Source organism: Thunnus albacares, chromosome 20 (assembly GCF_914725855.1).
Source record: "Thunnus albacares chromosome 20, fThuAlb1.1, whole genome shotgun sequence".
Classification (NCBI taxonomy): Eukaryota; Metazoa; Chordata; class Actinopteri; order Scombriformes; family Scombridae; genus Thunnus; species Thunnus albacares.
Genome location: NC_058125.1, coordinates 22214879 through 22237240, shown reverse-complemented (window position 1 = coordinate 22237240; position 22362 = coordinate 22214879). Strand labels below are relative to the sequence as shown.

The 22362-nt window shown below is 37.7% G+C and overlaps 1 protein-coding gene across 2 annotated transcripts in view; it reads left to right on the top strand.

The window, feature by feature from the left end:
• Positions 1 to 2603: 2603 nt before the first annotated feature.
• LOC122971089 (vesicle-fusing ATPase-like) overlaps positions 2604 to 22362 on the top strand; it is a 31168-nt gene continuing 11409 nt past the window's right edge. For both annotated transcript variants that reach the window (XM_044337558.1, XM_044337557.1), the window contains exons 1-14: positions 2604 to 2720; positions 7227 to 7312; positions 8452 to 8548; positions 9445 to 9484; positions 12002 to 12168; positions 12709 to 12816; positions 13050 to 13125; positions 13868 to 14023; positions 16424 to 16623; positions 18434 to 18599; positions 18746 to 18820; positions 19331 to 19518; positions 20657 to 20752; positions 22016 to 22172. In XM_044337558.1, the coding sequence (XP_044193493.1) occupies positions 2709 to 2720; positions 7227 to 7312; positions 8452 to 8548; positions 9445 to 9484; positions 12002 to 12168; positions 12709 to 12816; positions 13050 to 13125; positions 13868 to 14023; positions 16424 to 16623; positions 18434 to 18599; positions 18746 to 18820; positions 19331 to 19518; positions 20657 to 20752; positions 22016 to 22172 (1624 nt within the window). In that variant the 5' untranslated portion in view covers positions 2604 to 2708. The remainder of the gene's footprint in view (positions 2721 to 7226; positions 7313 to 8451; positions 8549 to 9444; positions 9485 to 12001; positions 12169 to 12708; positions 12817 to 13049; positions 13126 to 13867; positions 14024 to 16423; positions 16624 to 18433; positions 18600 to 18745; positions 18821 to 19330; positions 19519 to 20656; positions 20753 to 22015; positions 22173 to 22362) is intronic.

The following is a 22362-nucleotide window of genomic DNA, read 5'->3' as shown; positions in this document are numbered from 1 at the left end:
GGCTGTTTATTGGTTTATTAATTCTGAAACTTTAAGGATAACACTGTAAAAATAGTGTATTACCTTGCACAGTGAGCAGTAAAAGGTAATTTTTATGATACATTCTGGTTATTAAACATCTTGAAATCTCAGACATCTCAAATGGGGATCTGTATTGAATGGATTGTAAAATGTCAGTAGAAAAATGTATATATTTATTCAGTGTAAAAGAAGTTGATATAAAGGTACGTTTACATAGACCTTCTAGTTTTTGTACATTCAGAACCCCATACATTAATGTGAAATGTCTGCAGATATATTGGGGAGTTGCTTGCCATTACTGTCAAATAATGTTTATATAAAGTAAACCCTATATATTAATGGGTAAGCCTGTAAATATATTGGAGAGCTGATTTAAATTATTGTCAAAAATGTTTATATAATGTATACCCCATATATTTATGGGAAAAGCCTGTAAATATATTGGAGAGTTGCTTGTAATTACTGTCAAATAATGTTTATATAAAGTAATGATTATTGAAATTATGTTTTTGTAAACTATTATCACATGATCTTATTTTTTTGTACAGTATAAAACCAACATTTATCAGGGATTCACTGTAAATAGATTGGATAATCCTATAAAATAAAAGCTTAAAGCTCTCAAGATACCATTAATGGGTGTTAAAGGAGGGTAATTTGAATGTAATTTTACACAATTTTTCTGTGATTTACATCCAGAAATCTGTACTTTGATGGGGAGTTCTTGTGGATGGATTGGCTAATCCTATGAATTTACCAAAGATTACTGTATGAAAATAAGATTCTTCATTTAAATTAGGTAATTTTAAGGTAGTTCTGCAATCTTTTTCAATTTTTGTGCAGATTTATACACTTGCTTAACATTATAGCAATGTTTCATAAATAGATTTTCTTTTTATTTTACAATGGTTGGACTGTAAAAATGCAGACAATGTCCAAAGTAAATATTTGTATTTTTAAAATAGATCTCTGTAGAATAACTAAAAAAAATTTTCACTGTTATTTGACGGTAAGTGTTTGGCAACTTTTGCTGCTAGACTTTTTACTGTTTTTCTTTTACAATTTTTTTTTTTTACAGTGTAGGAGGGTGCACTTTATGCTCAAACATGTAATTTTCATACAGGGTTGGCATTGTGAACAAACAGTGAAAGTAAATAATAATGGTAGTTTGATATGACATCATATGAAAATATTGATATGAAATGATTAAAGATAGGTTCCTCACTCTTTTTAACATATGGAACAAGGATGACAGAACCAAGGCATTAATTGCACCAATATTATTGTATATAGAAATTACATCATAAATGTATTAAAACATATATTTATATATATATGTTTATATATATATATATATTTATAAAAAGAAAAAAAAGTTTAGTTAGCCTACTTAAATCTTTAAATAGTTAATGAAATTGATGAATTATATGTACACAATTAAGCTTGAAAGACTAAATGTAATTTTCTAATTTAATATTAAATAATTCAAAAGATGGGAGAGATTTAAACTTGGAATTATGGATGTGAAATTTAACAAATAGAACTGATAAATTTTTATGTAAGTTGTATTTTCTGGTTATTTTTTATAGTACATAATAACTGTTTTGGCTTTTAACCCATTATATTATGCAACATTATCTACCAGAATGCTATTATGTAGAAGGAGATGATGATGAAGACACAATAAACATGTTATTGTGTCTTCATCTTTACAATTTCACATCTGTTACAAACTTTTTAAGTAGGACATGGAGACAGTAAGGATGGGTTTCTTTTTATGCAAATTTGCTGGTGTGTAATTTTGCTGATAAAGAAATAAGATTAATAACATACATTGTCTTGATAGGCATTTCATCAGCTGAATAAATAAATAATATTAAAAGAAATATTTTTTTGTTTAAAAAAAAAATTAAGGTCAAAAAGTCTGACCAAAGGTACAGTCCCAAAAATGATGAGTTGTCGTTTCATCTGTGTGATGACAGGAGGAACAAAGAGGGTCAAGATTTAGCCTATATTTTACAATAAATGAATTAACTGGATAACACCTGTGCAATATTCTCAGAAACAGGTCTCACACCTTATTTGAAAAAAATCCCGGATAATAATCTTTTTTTTCTCCAGTTTATGGGCCTACACAGATTATTCCAAACAAACACAGAACCATTTACTTACTAATTGTGCCCCTCTGGATTATTTCCCTTATACATTTATTATTAGTTTTTATACTCAAAAAAAGGATCTGATTTTCCTATATATAATTCTGGTGGAGTAGTTTAATGGATAATATCTCTAGTTGTAGAGGACAGCAGCATTTTAATACCTGACGGAAATCGTATCAAAGACAATATTAATTCTCTACTTAGTACAGGAATGTTATATTCCGATAATAAGTAATTATAAGTAAACATATGGCCCTCCTTGTTAAACAACTGACAGACAAGTAGTGTGTCATTATCAACCCATTTCTTTAAAAACAGTGATTTGCTTTCACGTTTACTTTATATTTCACCGTCGCACTCCCTGTTACGCGTTGGTGTGCGTAATGACGTCACCAACGTCCTCCACGTCACTCTACATTTTTTTATTTTTTCAGTTGGTCTGTCAACGGAGCGTTAATGCTGAATTGCACTTGAACGGGAACTAAAAAAAAAATACAAAAAACAAAAAAAACAACACAAAACTTAAAGATGACCGCTCGGGTGAGTGTCTCTGAAGCGAATATTACAACTTAAACACATGTAAACAACGCAGAATACTAAACCTAACGTGTACTTTAGGGACTAGAAGCTTTTTTTGTAGACTTCAAGAGAGCCAGCGCAGCACTAAGTTAGCCTGTGTGGCAGAAACACTTGTCATTCAAAACTTCGTAGGCGGCCCGGAAGACGAATGGATGATCTTATGACCACTAGGACTGTTGTTAGCATGTTTTAACTTCACAACTGTTGATCCAGATGTAGTTAAATATGTGTTAAAGTGAGGTTGTTTTAGCTGCTGCACAGCTAAACTAGCTAAAGTGTGTCGTCAGTACTGTTATTGTACTGTAAGCTAAATTTAACTCCGGTTTTTAAAAGCTAAACCAGTGGTGGCTAAAGTCTTGAAGTGGAATGAAGGAAGTGTAGCAGCATTAAACGGGTTAAAGGGAACAAGAAGAGCAGTCATATAAACTAGACAGATTTTAAATGTACCATTCATTCTTTTCACTAGTGGCCATTTTTAAGAAGCTACAGTGTAAACAAAGTGTCTTTCTATATGTGTGTGTCAGTGTTTTTGCATTCATAATGCTTTCTTTACGGCAGCTGTTTACAGATAAATAAAACAAACAGTTGCCAGATTATTAGGTACACCTAGTAAAAAGTGAAAGTAATACAGTCTAATACAATAGTCAGCAGTAAATCCTGGCTTCATGGAGGGTTATTATGGTTGCAACTAATTAACTAGGAATGTGCAACGCATATTTAAAGTATTTATGTATATTTTAATCTAAATTAATTCGATTGTGCTATGTCCTTTTTTTTAACATTCATTTTTCTGTATTATTTTTATTCGTTCCCTTAGCATTCTTCTTACTGCTGCCTTTTTCTGCTGCCACACAAAATTTGACTGTATTGCATACAATGACAATAAGGTGTCTTATGTCTGACTAAAAAAAACTAAAGATCATTTTCGTTATCGATCAGAGATCATTATGTCCATCACGGAGTTCCACAGCCCAAGATGACATCTTTAAACTGCTTTTTTAAGTGTTACTGTCCAAAAACCATTAATATTCAGTTCCATATAAGGAGATATCCAGCATACAATCACACTTGGAAGGCAAGAACCAGTTAACTCTTTGTAAGAAATTACTTAATTGATCATCAAAATAGCCAAATAATTCAGTTTTTTCAGCTGTTGTTATAATATTAAGTTTTTGTTTAAACTGTCTTGGTGAGTCTGACAAAATAATCTTACGTCCACTTGCTTTTTCTGGGGCTTTCAACTGCGTCTCACGTGTCTTGTGTAGTAGATGGAGTTCAGGAATACTTGTGCACTCAGATGATGGTAGTAAGTGAACCTTTAGTTAATATTTCTTTGTCAAATTACTGTTTCCAAGGTCAAGAATGAACTTCCGTACATTATAATGTTACCATAAAGTTCAGTTAATACCTCTGTAAAACAATTTCAGCAATAACTCCTACCTTCATTATAATGAAGGTAGGAGTTATTGCAGGGCTGCTGTGTTAGACTACATTTTAGCTAGGTAATCCTCATAAACTGGAAACTGTACAATGCGTATAATTACTCATGTTAAGTATCAGTAAGTTACCAAGAAAGGTTGTTGCACGACATTACATTGAGCGAGTTATGCGGATCATATGGCCTCTTAAATGCTGAGACCTTTCTGTACTTTATATACACTTTACATTAGAGCTGATTATATGGGAACAATGCAAAGAATGTCCTTTACTCAATGTCTGGTGCATAGAAAAGACTTTCTATTGCTGTTAGGCTTTAGATCAAAGGCATATTTAATTTGTCATGTTTTTTGGTTTAAAGTTTGTTTGTTTGTCAGTCAAACTATATAAAATAAGGGTGAAATTAAATATAATTTCTCACAGGACCAGAATATAAAAGACAACAAAACAAATCAAATCAACAAAAAAGTCAACTTATTGTAATTGGATTGTTTATTTCTAAAATAACAATCCATCCATCACCACCAATAGGTGCATCATGGTCTGCTACATAGAGATGGCAAGTTGTGTCTTCCTGTTTGTTAATCCACATTTCTACAGCAGGAAACACTATGTGTATCAGCTGACTCTAAAAATGATCTCTTTAGAGATACAACCTCGGCACATCAGCGATCTGTTTACTGTGAAAAGCAACAGTCTGATGTTATAAGGACACCAGGACCATCGTTAGCTTAGATTTTGAAATGTTTGAAATAGGCTAAGGTTGATGTTTTTGAGATGTAGGTCAGAAATCAATCCTCTATTGGTTTGCTGAAATCTAATTAGCTAATTGGAATGAGAACAGGTTGATTTTTTTCCCCCTTTTTCTTAGAAAGGATTAATTATTATCATTTTAACTGACTGGGTTGACTCTATGCTAAGTCTCTATGCTAGCAAGTGCTCCTTTTGAATTGTTTGTATGTTTAGTATTCTGTAATATGTCTCTTTAAATGTAATCCTCTGAATATGAGAAGTTATATTGTAACACTGGTGAAGGCTACATTGAGATTATAAATTGATTTTTTTTTTTTTACCAATTTGTATTTGTACCACGTCGCCCATCATGCATGACAGCCAAACTGCATGTAATACATATGAGTGACTACCTGTCAGTCTTCCACCTCACATGTGTGCTAGAGTTCTGCTTTTTGGAAGGTTAACACCACTTAATTCTTAATTATTTGTAATTAGAGAGCAGGTTGGACAGCTATGGCTTGTTAAACTGGTTTATTCCAAATTATAGTTAAAAATATAGATCACTGTTTTCCCAAAGCTCAAGACGCAATTTGAAATGTCTTGTTTTGTTCCAACCAACAGTCCACAACCCAAAGATATTCAGTTTACTGTCATAGAGGACTAAAGAATCAAGAAAACATTCACATTTAAGAAGCTGGAACAAGAGAATTTTGGCATTTTTTTTCTTATAAAATGACTCAAAACGATGAATAGATTACCAAAGTAGTTGGCGATAAGTTTTCTGTTGATCGACTAATCAATTCATTGACTAATTGTTGCGGCTTTGTAGACTGTATCTTCTTGTTGGTCCTTTTATTTGGTCTACATTGTATTGTTGAGGCCAAATTGAAGCTCGACTTAACTTTGTCTTTAGTTTCATCACAGTGGATCATGAAGTCGCTTGTTTCACCACAGCTGTGGAGATTCTGATTCACTCGGCCAGTAGTTAACACTGTTAGTCTGACTGTTGTCAAACAATATTGCAACAGTCCTGTGAGGATTTGTTGCTGTCTGTTAAGCAGCTCAGTGTTGGTCAATGTAACGCTTATGTCACAGAGTTTCTGGGAGGATGCAGAGGTCATCAATATCCAATTTTCCACTTCTATTATTTTCCCCTTAGGTAGCATTTTTTAAAATTTATATATTTTCTATTTTTATGGCTGCACCAGTCCATCAAATAGAAACACTCTAGAGCATCATTTTATTAACATTTCTTTCAGTTTGATTATTTTTGGTATAATTGGAAATGCTGAGATCCACAATAGAAATTTAAATAAAGTTATGCAGGGTTGAACAGTGGTTGGCTGTGCAGCATGATTAACTGACTGAGTTAATAAAGTAAAACAGAATCTTGCTGAAACTAATTATGAGCCTAAAACCCACCTGCAACAAACATGAAGCGACTATATTTATAAGTCATTAAGGCGAAACAGAGCTAACGAAAAAGTCAATAAGAAGTCAATAAGTCCACCGTATGCAGCACATAATGGTGTCTCTACCGATCCCTTTGTCCTACATTATTAACCATTATTGTAATCCATCACATTGTATAGTTGTATTACACTAAGAATATTTGCAATACAGCTCTTTATGTGTGTTTTACTTACAATACTTAATTCACATTTATCTCTTCAAGCGAACTACAATGGAGGTAAACATGTGTAGTTGTTCTATTACCTCATACAGACTATATTAATGATCATTACAGACAGAGGAAGCTGAGTTTACATTTTTCATTTAAACAAAGAATAGAAAAAGAGTTTAAGGAGCATCAGACCTTGCTGGGAGTTTCCTGGTGGACACTATCGGAGAGCTGCACTAAAGGGTCTAGCAAGGTTGAATCAGTGTAAAGAGATCACCATAGCAACATGCATGTAATGGTGGTTTTGTGGGAGTTATTTCTGTGCTGGTGGGAAGACCTACAGTCTGCTGACCAACAGAATCTGCTTTTTCTCTCTATGGAGAACTATGTAAATTACACTGTGAATTATTATACAGAATACATATACATAAAGCTTTCTCTTCAGCGTACTATAGTGACACTGCTACGTTGTGCAATGTGCATTAAAAATTGCAATACTTTTATTTTTTTTAGCCTCTTTTACCATAAACTGTGAATCATAACATCGCCCGTAAGCTGAAAGGAAAAGATTTTAGGACTCGGCTCAGTTTACGTGCTTACTGTCTGTATGTTTTCCTTCATCACTGGAGTCACCGTTTTTTTAATTTTTTTATTTCTTATCTTCCTGTTTACAGATTATGCAGGTGGCGCGATGCCCAACAGATGAACTGTCGTTGACCAACTGTGCTGTCATCAACGAGAAGGAGCAACAGTTTGAACAGTGAGTGAGATTTCAGCGTGTTTCTTGTTAAGACACCCACAGCCTGTTTTTTTTTTTCTTCAGCATCTCTCTGACCTTCACTGTTACTAATCATAGGTTTGCTTTTCACCAAAACTCTTTGCAGAACCATGAGGATTTTCTTACAGAACCATTTGCAGGGTCGATTCCCTGCTTTGTCAGTTGATCCTTTATCTGCACATTTGTGTGTTTTCATGTAGCATACAAAAGTATTTACTTTAGTGCATGTTATTTTGGGTGCTTGTGACGGTATCCAAATAATGGAAAACTATAATGTGTTGACTGATGACTCTGTTTTCTGTCCAGTGAGCTACAGCGAGCCAGATTTAACTTTATACTTGTAAATAATGTAGCCACAAGCCCCCTCTTTATACTGGTGGATATACTGGTTATCATGATATTGTATTTGAACAATCAATTAGGGGTTTTTTTGTATTTGGAAGATTTGATTTAGATATTTTCGTAGGGTTTAGTTTATACTCATGGTTGACAGTTTGACAAAGTGTCTACTTACTAGCTTTTTTCTGAACTTTCACATCACAGACTTGGTTGAAATCTCCCAAAAAATCTAGACCTTGAGTTACTGTAACAGGCCAAAGCCAAGAAAGAAATTTCACGTAACCAAACTGAAGTAATTTTGGTTTTTAACATCTTATTGTTTCATTTTGTGCCTCATTTTGTGTATCTATGTTTTAAAATCATGAGACCGTGTTGGAAATAAGTCTTGTCACTTTGATATGTCATCCCTTGTAGATCCATCTATTGATTTTATAACAATTTTTTGAACTATACATGATAACCTTATGAACTGCTGAGGCTAAAAACCAGACTTGCTGGTGTCTTGTTTCTCAAAACTCTCAAAAAAAAGACAGAAACACTTTATCATAACGGTTATCATAACCTGAATTGTGGGAGTTATTTCACGGGAAATTTTAGAGGCATTGCTAACAAAAATACAGATGTCTCAGAGGATGGATGTGATGAAGAAATCCGCTTGAGTATTTAACCTTGTAGTTGCTCCGGTAAAAGAAGAAGAGTATTTACATCTGAGTCGAGACACATGTTTCTGTTATCTACACTGAATCCTTTCCTCTTTCTCCTAATTCATCATCTCAACGCAGATTCGTGACTGTTCGCAATTCAACCCACAAGTATGTGTTCAGCTTGAAGAGGCATCCCAGCGTTAACTGTGGGACCATCGCCTTCAGTCTGCCACAGGTAAGCTTCAATGTTTAAACAGAGCAAATAATTACTGTGTCACCTGATGGCAGCTGTTTGTTAAACTGTTTCCTACAGATGTCATCGAGAATATTTTACAAGACAAAATGAATGAAAATGTTTGTTTTTGTATATATTGACCAGTTATTCCTCAATTCTCTCTTTTCTATAAAATGAGATACTGCTTTGTCAATTTTCTGTCTTTGTAATACATTTATTTAACTGTTAATATCCACAGTTTTCCTTTACAAAAGCACCTGCATGGTACTAAAGACAGCTAACTGTTGTGTACACAATCATCTGTTTTTCCTGCAAACATGCTGTTCTTTTTAACCTTGAATGTGACGCAGTGTTCTGACAAGTAAACTTCTGAGCTGTGTTGCGTGGTTGTTTGTGGGCTCTTTGCATGAACCTCTTTGTCTGTCTCAATCTGTCTGTTACTGCTTTTTCCTCTTTTGCCTTGCCTGTCTCTGCCCGCTCTTCCTCCCGTCTGTAAACTTGGCAGCCACAACGGCACACAGGTACTACTGTAACCTCCTCGAGACGGTCTTATTTTACCACAAGAATTCATAACCAAGTGGTGTATAAAAGCATTAAAGATGTTTAAAAATCTGGATCTGAGTTAAGCATTTCAACCCACAGAAATGTTGTGAAATAAGACCACGTTGCAGAGGAACGTTGCACTGATGTCTCTGTGAAACGTGTAGTGATGTTAATTAGAGGTGTAGCTGTGCTTTGTCTGATAGCTTCTGGAAAATGTAAATCACCTTATTGATGGATAAAGGTCAACCCGTTGCTTGTTTTCCATTGCAATGCTACAATGCTAACGCAATCCTAATACATAAGAAATGATGAGACATGGAACTAGATCCATCATCTGCTCCTATTCCTTACAGAGAAAATGGGCAGGCCTATCGATCGGACAAGAAGTTGAAGGTGAGCTTAAAGTTTTAAACTTTTCTAAACATTTAAATCTACTTTTCTGGCTACTTTGGGGCAACAGAACAATATTGAAAACACAACATCTGATGTTTTAACTGTTAGATGTGATCCTATGTCTGCCGTTTGGTGCTGGGCAGGTAGCTTACAGTTGGTTTATTAGAGCTTTATAGGGTTTATTTATCTAGAGCTTTATTGCAGCTTTATTAGGGCTCCACAGTGCAAAGTAAAACTTTAACTAATGGTAATAAAGTATTCCTATAGATATTCCTGTCATAATGTAGCATTCAGCATGGAAAAATAGTTGTGATGTACCGTCGAACATTTTAGGCTTTGCTAGGCTGTAACTGTCAGCAGCATTAAAAACTGTATTAAAAAAAAAAATTATATAAAGGATAAAGAGAGAAAAATCAGGATGTGGCTCTGAAATATACATCCATCGAGAGCTAGATGGCAGTAAAACATGTCTTTGGAAAATAAATTTATCAGAGTAACATGTCACAATGGTGGATAAGATTTTGAGAACATGATGCTTTAACATACAGCTGAATTTTGATGCATTTATGATTTATAACACTAAAACAATCCCTCACAGTGATTTTTCGATGGTATAATGTGCAGCAGTTATTTACTGTACATGACAAAATGACAATGGAAAAGTGAATTTATGTTGCTTTATGGTTGCTGTTGGTTACCCACACATATGCGCAGGCTGCACAGACTCTGATTGTTCTGGGACGTTCTTCCAGCCTTTTGTCACGACTTCCATTAATTGTGCTCGACTGTCTTTCTCTCTCTTATGACCGAACGCCTTCTGAGTCAGAGAGACATCGCCACAGTGGAAAGAATAAGAGCCTCTGACATCGAACCTTCAGACTTTGAAGGATTCACGCCGCAGTCTTTCTCTCCGCCAGAAAAAAAACATCATCTGACTTCAGATGCCCACATCCTGCAGATTACTAATTATACATGGTGTTTGGGGGGGTTCATTATTATTTAGGTGTCATGAGGGGTGGAGGGAACATGATTTAGTCAGTTGCAGGGAGAGACAGTACAACAATATAGGCGGACGGTATCACTGCACATCTGTCTGAGAGGCTGGACATCATCCAGAGAAAGAGAAGGCCTTTTCTTTGATGAAATATTTCGCCCGGCTCCCTCAGGCCAAAACGATGCCCCGAAATGATGGACTCCATTATGGTTCTGTCTGCGTATCAGGAGTAGAAAAGAGGAATGAAAATATAATCCTCTGAGTGAAAAAATACCTTAATCTATCTCGACATCGCCTCGAAAAAAACCCCAGCAAAGCAAAGTCTCTTTCTATTATTTGATCAAAGGAATAATCTCTCGCTCTCTCTTTCAGTTTAAACATGTGGAAATATTTCAATAATTTTAATTTACATAATGAATAGAATAATTTTAGCAGTGTTTCAGGTATAATTTTCCTAATTACCAGGCAGCAGCAGCCGTGAGCTACTTACAGTAAATCTCATTTTCATGATGACACATTACCTGCAGTTTAAGATGTGCAGATGATTTGAATAAAAAAACAAAAAAAGGTATCACAGATCATATCTAATGCAGGAGCTGCCTGCTGTGTTGCACAATAAAGGATAAAGGAATTATTGCTTGATTATAACAGCTTTCTAAAAAGGCATTTATTGATTTGATAAGCATCTCACATGTACTAATGAGCTCAGATCCTGCTGTTCAGTTTGATGCTTAATTGAACATAACAACACCATAGATGTCAGGGGTAGATGTGAGAGGTGTGTGCAGTGTTTGTGTGGAAAATGTTAATTTAAATGCTGCAGAACAGTTAAATTACAGCTAATTAAGCTGAAAATGATATGAAGGTGGAAGTAAGTTATTGGAAAAAGTGAATTGGATGATACCACACACTTGTGCATACCTAAACCCATATTCATATTTAAAGCTGCACTTACTTTTTAGTGTCTTTCACCTCATTGTTTTGATTTTCCGCAAACTCTGCTCTTATTTGACTTTGTTTCCTTCCACAGCAGGCAGCTGTTTTCAGTGATAAAGCTCAGATTGACTGTTCACAGAGTGTCCAGCACCAAATAGAAGACAGAAAAAAAGACTAAAGAGGCATATATTTTCCCAGGAGTTAGTTCAAAGCTAAAATATCGGACTTGGAATTTGTCAGAAACACAACTCCAAATGAATCGTAGTGTTGTTTCGTGTTTGCCGGATGTCTAAATTAGAAACTGTTTGTCGTAACAACTTTATATGGTGTCAATATGTCAGATTTTATATTTTCAGCTTGTTACACTTGCCTCCAAGTGGTCAAAATATTAACTAATGCAGCTTTAATTTCAATTAAACAGCAGTAAAAAGGGAGAAACAAAGTCATATTCTCATGAGGACGTAGAGGAAACACTTGGTCAGTTTATGTGTTGCTAGGTTTCCTGTCAGAAATAACCCAGACCAGTGAGAGATGCTGTCATCCAAACTACAAACCTCACCATCTGTTGTCTCTTCTCCCCCCTGTAGTGTCCATCTACACGTTTGACAAATCCAAACAGTGTGTAAGCAGCATGACAGTGGAGGTAGATTTCTTGCAGAAGAAGAACGTGGACAGCAATCCTTACGACTCGGACAAGATGGCCATCGAGTTCATCCAGCACTTCAACAACCAGCCTTTCACTATCGCCCAGCAGGTGCTCGGGGCTTTAAGGGGTTAATAACAGAATAAGAGTGTTATTCATGTATAAGTTTTGTGACTAAGCTTTTTATTTCTTTTTAGGTCAGGGCACAGAGACACAAAAGAGAGTGAAAGCACACATACAAGTAACATAGACTACATTAAAAACACAAGATTTATCCCCCCTAATACTCATAACACTTTGCTGCAGAGAGAAAAAAAAAGCTAATAATAAATAAAAGACGGAAGGTATTATCAAATTATTATCATGTGTTTTTCATGTGAATATGCAGGATCTTTAAATCCACAGTCCACCTACACAGGTACCACAACTGGGAAAGACTGAAGGAGTAGTTTGAGCTTAGTAGTTTATGAGGTTGTAGGAGAAAATGTTCACAGTAAAAGCACAAACAGCTAAAAGCATATTTCGAGCTCAGCTTACTTGTTGCATTCATTCATTGATCTATGATTCAGAAAAACAAACAAAAATTTTGCCTGTTCTTATCTTATAAATAGTGTTTTGCTCCCTGTGTGTGTGTTTGTGTTTTGTTCCTAGCTGGTGTTTAGTTTCTGTGATAAGCTCTTCGGCTTGCTGATAAAGGATATTGAGGCCATGGACCCCAGCATCCTAAAGGGAGAACACGCCTCCGGCAAGAAACCAAAGGTACCCACAGAATTATCTGTCACTGTCCCATAATGTTCACACACTTCTCTAATGTAGAGACTTTTATATAGCTTGGGAGTCATTAATTGTAGTGAACACAATTCATTTAAAGCCCCAATAATTAAAATGTTACCGTTAGATGTTGTTGTGCATAATCTATAACTGGGATTTCCACCTGCTGATCGTACCGTGTCCTGAACTGATTATCATCTCTTTTGTTTGTCTTTCCTCAGATTGAGATCGGTTTGTTGCTGGCAAACAGTCAGGTGATATTTGAGAAGTCAGAGACCTCATCCATGACCCTGGTTGGTGAGTGTCAGCAACACACCTGGTACTTGGTACTAAAACAAGAGCACTTCTTCTCAAGTAGTAATTTAAGCTGAATCTTTCTGTGGTTGTCTAATGTTCAACCACTAAAGCCGACTAGATGATGGTACTCAGAGACTGTTAAATCCAGGAATCCAAAGGACAGTGAGCTGCTAAAACCACTACAACCTGACACTTGAAACACTTGAAACACTTGAAACAAGAAAATTGAATTTTTAAAATCATTGGCTCAGTGACAGTTCTCTGTAAAACCACAAGGGGGCAGACTGCACACATTTAGCTCTGCTTCCTTTCCTATTTTGTTGGTGTTGTACATCAGTAAGGCACCAATAGCCACCTGACATACAGTTTATTTTTTAAATATATACATATATATGCAAGAATTAAATATAATATATTCTGGTTATATAAATATTGTGATAATTTATTGAACAGTCTGAAACAAAGTTAAACTATTGAGCTTGCTTAATGTAGAAGACTGAAAAGTTCAAAACTACTTTTTGGGATCGATGCCTGTTCAGTCCACCATATTTACTTCATAGCATGCATTCATTCACGACTCCTTCAAGTGTCTCCCATAACTGAACAAAACAAGGGAAAACAGCACAGATGTATGTGTGACAGCAGATAGGAAGTTCTCTTAAATAATCAGGTTTTCAAATTCATTAAAAAAAACACAAGGTTTTCAATGTATTAAGCTTCTGTTTTCATGATTCCTCTCCAGGGAAAGCTAAGACCCGAGGGTCTCGCCAGTCTATCATCAGCCCAGACTGGAACTTTGAGAAGATGGGTATCGGCGGCCTCGACAAGGAGTTTTCTGACATCTTCCGTAGAGCCTTTGCCTCCCGCGTCTTCCCTCCAGACATCGTCGAACAGATGGGTGAGTCCCCCCCCCCCCCCCCTCTCTCTCTTTGTCTCTATCCTGCCATCACTTATTCATTTGTTTGTGCTTCCACTTTTTATACTGTTTAGCTGCAAGTCAGATGCGAGGACGTTTCCAAAGATTCTCTGAACCAATCACTACAATCTCTCACTCACCATCAATGACTTTCTGAAAGTCTCGCTGTGTATTTAAAAACCTGCTGTGTACAACCATTCCTTTAAAAATTTGAAGGACAAAATATGAAAGCGTTTGCACGGAGCTCTTCATCAGCATGCTAAATATGAATAACATGAATACATTAGACTGCAGTTAGAAGAAAACACAGATTATGTTCTGAGAATCTCTCAGAAACGGGAACTTCCCTTTAAGCATTCATCACGTTAGACAGATTAGATTAGGAAACTCTGCCAAAGACAATCACGTTTTTCATTTGTTATATTCAGCTTGTGTTCAATCCTTAAATCAACATTATGGCAAACAAAACTTGGAGAGCTATAATCAATGATTAGCAGGCAGGGCCTTCTCTGGTGCCTCAATCATGACTAAAATCCCTGGCGAATGATCCCCGCACACCCTCATTTATAGATCTTTGACAGCTGTCGGGCTACAATGATGATTCACTCTGCAAAGGACAGCAGCTTAATCTAAGCCATCTTTGTGACTCATACACATAACCCTTTCTTCCCACACACATGTGCACACAATCACATCAGTCCTAATCCTAGCTCACAGACCCGAGGAGTCTTGTGAAAACCTGTTGTAAGGACCTCTGAGCTCGGCAAATGTTTAGAATACACACAATGTTTAAATCTATATTCACACACCCTCCTTACCCACAGTGCACAGGGCCTGTGGCAGTGTCCAGCAGTGTGTGAGATGACCTTTTTTAGCTGGGTGGTTGTGTTGCAGGAGTCGGCCTTTGGCTGTGGCCAGCTGGCTGCTGTAATGAGATGGCGTGTCCTGATAGAGCATCCAGCTACAGGTAAAGCTGTAATTGGCAGGCGTGGGGGGGGGGGTGGGGGGGAAGGCAGGGAGCGCAGGTGCTGACAGAGAAGCCGTGCGCACAATGTGTACGTCACACATTTTGTGCGCGTGTGCATCGGTGTGTGTTTGAGCAGAAGTTTGAAGGTTTCACCCTGTCTCCCCTTTGCTCCCGGAGAGGTGAAGCAGACAGACAGAAGACAGAGGCTTCAGTGCTTTCTCTCCTCACAGCTTCAACACAACCACATAACTTTTTCCCCCCGCCTTGCTAGAGAAGTCGTCCCTTCTTCCCTCCAACCCCCCCCCCCCCCCCCCCCTCCACCTGTCAACCTGTCTGCTTTTCCTTCAGCAGGCCCAAATGGCAACTCAGATGGTTATCTGGGGGCCTCTCAATTAGTCTGGGCTAAATGTCATTAAGCAGGTGCAAAAGGCCATTAGAAGACGCGCACTGTAAACTCACAGTCCACACTTGATCTTAAAAACAAAGGAAATCAGATTAGAAGCCAGGTTTTATCCATTCAGTTGACTTTTCTGTGCACGTGGACAACAGCACTAACTGTTGTCATTATCAATTAAACTGCTGATTATTCTCTCGATCAATCATCTGTGTGTAAGATGTCAGAAAATAGTGAGTTAGAGTCAAAGGTGACGTCTTTAAATATTTTATCTGACCAACAGTCCAAAATGCAAAGATATTCAGTCTAATATAATGACTGACAAAGAAAAGTATTAAATCATCAATTTGAGAAGCAAATTTTTGCCATATTTGTTTAAGAAATTAATAAAAATAATCGCTCAAGTATCCAAATAGTTGCTGATTCATTTTCTGTCCATCAAGTGACGATTAAAGGACTAAACGTTGCAGCTCTAGTGTAGATTATATTTCTTCTTCGTCTTCTGTCGCCACATTTTGCAATAAAAATTCCCGGTCAAAACAATAAAGTCTGGACACTGAAAGCTCCTCAAGCAATAACTGTCTATTATCACCACAAACATAACTTCATCAGATTAACGTCACACAGAGACCTGCATGCTAACATTTACAAGAATACATTTTTATCATGAATACATATACTTAGTCAAAGCAACAGGATCCTGAGTTAAAGCTCAGCTGATTTAACTGCATGGGTCACCACTGTGCCACGTCGTACTCATAATTACATAACTATTGCCAATATTAAACCAATAAATTAAGGAAAAGGGATCATTTAGTGGCTTAAATGTAAGCTGGGAACACTTGAGTCCTGCTACTTGAATAACATTTTTGAAACAAAATCCTCTATTCAGTCTCTACCAAACAGAGTTATGAGCTGAAGATGATTAGTAGAAGCTTTTTCTGTATATGTGAGTTTCTCGTCAGCTTCAGTGTTTTCTCTCTGGTTCTGCGTGTGTGTGTGTGTGTGTGTCTGTCTCCAGGCTGCAAGCATGTGAAGGGAATCCTGCTGTACGGACCCCCAGGCTGCGGTAAAACCCTGATGGCACGACAGATTGGCAAGATGCTCAAGGCCCGGGAGCCAAAGATTGTCAACGGCCCCGAGATTCTCAACAAGTATGTCGGAGAGTCTGAGGCCAACATCAGGAAGCTGTTTGCAGAGGCAGAGGACGAACAGAAGAGGGTGAGGGGAGAGGGACACACAACACACATACTCAGACAAGGGTGTTTCTCCTGTTTTCTAAGCCAAGATATTGCAAACACTTGACGATAATAAAAATACCAAAACCACCACAGCCAAAAATTAAAAACCCCACACACACACACACAAAACTGGTTTTAATAAACAAGCCTGTTTTATTTACATCGTCCAGATACGGTACTCAGACGTGCAACAGTTTTGCTGAGCTTATTATCTGCACATCATAAATCACCAACTCTCTTCTCAACGGGGATCTGTATTCTCCACTTATCCACATGAAACACAGATAAGCATTTCATCTATCTAAACAGAAAAGAACTAATTTCTCCAGGAGTGGAAAGATCTGCCCTTTAGCCAGACATAGCTGTAATAACTTTGGTAAGGATATGATGTGTTTCTGTGTGTGTGTGTGTGTGTGTGTGTGTGTGTGTGTGTGTAGAGGGGGGTGGGCAGTTATGCATTGAAACCCCAGCAGCGATGGTTGTTTTTGGATGGTGAGACACTAGCATGGAGCCTCACTCTTCACCACCTAATGAGGGGCTGGGCTCTCTTTGACCTTGTATGAGATCTCCCTTCACACACACACACACACACAGACACACACACACACACACACACACACACACACATATCCAGTGTGTAATAAGGACAGCTCCACACCTGCTTTAAATGCTACGTCTGAGACTGACAGGTCTGTAGATGAAGGGATAACCCCCCACCCTGCTGCTCTCTCACTTTTTTTTTTTCTCCATCTGTCTCTCTGTCGAGGGTCAATAATGATTTTCAAGAAAGCGTCAGCAGTGTCGTAATCATTCTGCTGTGTTCATGTCTCTGTTTATGTATTACTTTAAATCGCTTTGAGTCTGAGAGGACGCTACATATTGATATGAGCTACTGCTTTTAGTAGTCACAGTACTTCTGGTGGGATCCGTTTATCCCGTTCAGTGTGCTGCACTACACTACCTCTCGTTATCCTTTATACCCACCATATTCTACTTGAGCATGTACTGTAATTTAAAACTGACGTTACATTTGTTGTACAGAAAACATTTCATAACCCAGGGATCAAACCGTGTCATTGTAGAAGGATTCAAAAGGTAAATAAGTTTCTGTTGGGGGAAAAACCAGAACATGGTTCCAATTACACTGTTGGGTATATTTCCCTCCACTTCCTGTTTAGTTTCTCTGTCTTGTATATATACGATAACTACTTCTCCCAGTTTCATCGGGGTTCCCACCAACCTGCAAACAAACCTGGTATTTTTTGAAGGTTTTGAAAGTGAAAACATTTTTTGTGGATACAGGAGTAATTTTTAGTTTCATCAAAGTAAGGATTTTATCATGGTTTCATATTGTCATAAGGCAATGAAAAACATGGCGTGTTGTACACTAAATAATCTGGTTTAGTAACACACAACAGATCAGGATACTGTAGCTGGTAAACTAATCTTCTAAAAATGTCATGTAAGGGTACAAATATGAAATTTAATTATTTATTCTGAGAAAAAAGACAGCAGTGTTTCTGTCTTTTGGCCTTCCTTACCCTAAAACATTCAGTTTTACCTAACAAGAACATGAAAAGCATCAAAAAGTCCTTTAATTTGATGCCTGAATGAGTGTGGGAAACACACAAAGAAACACATTTTACTGTCAATGGCAGTCAGACGTTTTCAAACATAATAAATCTAAAGAAATTTTAAAAAGAAAATATACCCTAGATGGTACACATATACAGTATACTCATTAATAATTCCTGTCATTAATTTTCTCCCCTCCTCTCTCTGCTGATCAGCTTGGTGCCAACAGCGGTCTTCACATCATCATATTCGATGAGATCGACGCGATCTGTAAGCAGCGTGGAAGCATGGCGGGCAGCACAGGAGTCCACGACACCGTAGTCAACCAGCTGCTGTCCAAGATCGACGGAGTGGAGCAGCTCAACAACATCCTGGTCATAGGTGCAAACACATAAACATACACCAGCGAGAGCCAACCAAACTTAGAAAAACTCCACAGGCCTGAACATCTGCACTCTATCTCATCTCTCTCATTCATCCTTTTCCTCTTCTTTCCACTATCTGTCCATCATCTATCCCTCCCTCAGGTATGACCAACAGGCCTGACCTGATAGATGAGGCCTTGTTGAGGCCGGGAAGACTGGAGGTGAAGATGGAGATTGGTAAGAAGTGAAGGAGGCAACAGATAAGGCTTCACACTCAACAGTTTATCTAAGTGGGTGGGAACGGGGATTAAAACTGTAAAAAAAATTGCTTCAAAAAAAGTGAATGTTAATGTTAAAGCATTTCCTGAAAGTGGAGGGGAATAGAGAAACTGATAAATCCATACCATCATAAAGATTTTACCTGTTATTTTAATATATAGGTCATTAATAATTAAATTAAATTATGGTTTTATGACGGACATTTTCAGCTCTTATTTTCATCACTTTACATGAGTTGGTCAAGTGTATCAAAGGGGCAAAAATCTAATCTGGACAGAGAGAGGACACGTGTAAAATTCTCCTCTCTAGTCCAACAGAAATGTGTGTAAGCAGTGTAGAATAAACAGACTTCAACTGTCCAACACAGCTTTTCTGGATGACAATATGTTTGAATGAAACACATTAAAAAAAACAAACATAACTTTGCTGAAGCTTTAGGTTATTTATTTTTTCCATTTCTACTTTCAGGGTTACCGGATGAAAAAGGCCGTATTCAGATCCTCAACATCCACACGGCACAGATGCGTCAGTACAAACTGCTGGCCAACGACGTGGACATTCAGGAACTGGCAGTGGAGACTAAGAACTACAGCGGTGCCGAGCTGGAGGGCCTGGTCAGGGCTGCCCAGTCCACCGCCATGAACAGACATATCAAGGTCAGAGTCCTCAGGTTGTTTTTAGTTTATTATTATAGTATTTATTTAAATACTGGAGATGAGAGGAGTTAATTATCAGTTAATAATCAGTCCTACAAAATGTCAAAAGTGGATCCATCACAACCAGCAGTTCAAAATGTAAAGATATTCGATTTACAATGATATAAAAAGAGAAAAACAGCCAATCCACACATTTGAGAATCTGAAATTAGTTAATGTGATGATAATAAATGTTCACATAATTCACAATTTATCAATTATTACAACTGTTGTTGAATAATTGACTCATTGTAAGTTGTTATTTTGCTATTTTTTTTTCTTATAAGTCAAATTGTATCATTCTTCCTTAAATTTACATTTTATTAACTGCCTCTGGGAACTTTTTTTGATACTTTTACAAAGGTATTTTTCAAAAGCACTGATATGAATCGAGTCATATGTTGCCAGGTTTAAGTTGTAGGCCACACGTCTGCTGGGCTCGGTGCACCGCTGTGTATATAATGCCAGTTTACCTAACAGCACAAGTGAGGAAGGACCGTGTGCAGAATCCAGCTGTGTGTGTGTGTGTGTGTGTGTGTGTGTGTGTGTGTGTGTGTGTGTGTGTGTGTGTGTGTGTGTGTGTGTGTGTGTGTGTGTGTGTGTGTGTGTGTGCGTGTGCGTGTGCGTGTGCGCGCGCCCTTAAGTGTTTTGTCAGGTGTGCAGGTTCAAATCTACACAACTCATTGGGACACACAGATAAGGTGAAGATCTCATCTGTTAAGTGTTCTGCCCCCACAGACCCCCCCCCACACACACACACACACACACACACACACACAGACACACAAAGAGCAGATATTGGAGGGTGATGATATATGACGGACAAGGGCCTTACACATGTCTAATGGCTGTGACGTTTCTCTTCACTCCTGTAAGCACTTATTCTTCCGTCCCTCCTTCTCTCCGTCTGACCTTTCTGCTCTGAGAGCTCACATTGTCTTCTGACACATTGCGCAATCTGAAATTCGCAATACATCATCTAATGGATTTCACTAGCAAGGGGGCGCGGAGTTCATCCAGTAACAAAACTTAACTCTCTTAATTTGTACTATGTTTTTGTGTGTGTGTGTGTGTGTGTGTGGTTTTATGTACGTTGCAGGCCAGCAACACGGTCGAGGTAAACACCGAGACGGCGGAGAAGCTGCAGGTCAGCAGGCTCGACTTCATGGCCTCGCTGAATAACGACATCAAACCAGTAAGTTGCTGTACATCATCATCATCTTCATCTCCTTCTCTGCCTCCTACTGTTTCTATTTCCAAATACAGTTTAATGAAAATACATGAAATTAAACATTTAATACACATAGTTCAAACATACCTTTCTCCTACCCTCCCACCAATCTAAGGCACCCTTCTTGAAAATACCAACATGCATTAAAAAAAACCCCATAAAAGAACAGACAATATAATTCACATAAAGCTGCTGTTAAGGTGTTGACTCTCTACTGGAGCTAGCCAATGAGAGGCGGCCTGATTTTATATTCTTTTACCAATTACCTTCCTCCATTTGGTTATTCATAATGCCACAACTTAACCACAAAAGTTTCCAGTTGCTTCCACTACACAAGAGGTTTTTTTGGCAGCAATCAGACTAAAAGAGAGTAATTGTTTTCTCACGTGTGAAACAGCACTGAAACTGTTCCTCATGTGATGTTTCCATTACCTGCTTTTGTGAAGTCTTGTTTGTTTTCGTCACGTCTGTCTGATATTTACGATTATACTGAACTTGATCGAATCTTTGATTTTTTTTTAGGGGGGGGAGGACTTCGTATGAGCCCCTCGCATTCCTTTCTTCCCGGCACACCCATTTAGTTTTATTATTATATCCTTTACCGGCACCGTTAAATTGCACACACTGAGAAACTTAACTAACCAACACTGTTTAAATTGGGTGCCGTTCAATAACGATGTTGTGTATTTCAGATTGTTTAAAACATTTTGGTCTCCTTCTTTCTCTCATCAGCCTGCAGCACAAAAAACCTCAGGAATGTAAACCATTGGACTGTAAACAGTAACAAATTGTAAAGGTCATTCATAGTGCAGTTGATTGTGTTCTCTAGTTCTTGTGACAAAGTATAGCGAATTAGATTTAAACGGGAGGTGGAGGAAATTCATTTACGCTTTGTCCAAGACTTTAGTGTGTCTGAAGAGTCTCAGGGACCATTAAAACACATTTGAAGACCTAAATCGAATCTGCTCAGCGGCTTCATGCATATATGCCCTGATCACTGTAGCAAGACATTCACATATAAACCGGATTTATCTCAAGAACAGCATTTTTTTTTAAAGTAATGCACCTTTAACTGATTTACAGGAAGCATTCATTCAATTGAAGAACAATGGAAACATCACATTTACAATAAACAGTATCTTCTCTTTCTCACTTTGCATCACAAACCCAAACAAAGCCTCACTCTCTCTATCTCTCTCTCTCTCTCTCTTCCTCTTTCTCCTCCAGGCGTTTGGTACCAACCAGGAGGATTACGCCAGCTACATCATGAACGGTATAATCAGGTGGGGCGACCCGGTGTCGGCGGCCCTGGAAGACGGGGAGCTGCTGGTGCAGCAGACGAAGAACAGCGACCGCACGCCGCTGGTCTCTGTTCTACTGGAGGGTAGGACACACACCAACATCCACTCACACACACACTAATGTAACGTCATGCAGTGTCAGCATGAAGGTCAACCATCCAAAGTCAGTGTACGACAAGCTCATTAAGGCGCTAGAACACAGTCTATGGTGATAGACTGAAAACTGACAGTTTGGCTAAATAATTAGCGTTATTCCAAACAATTAATTAGTGT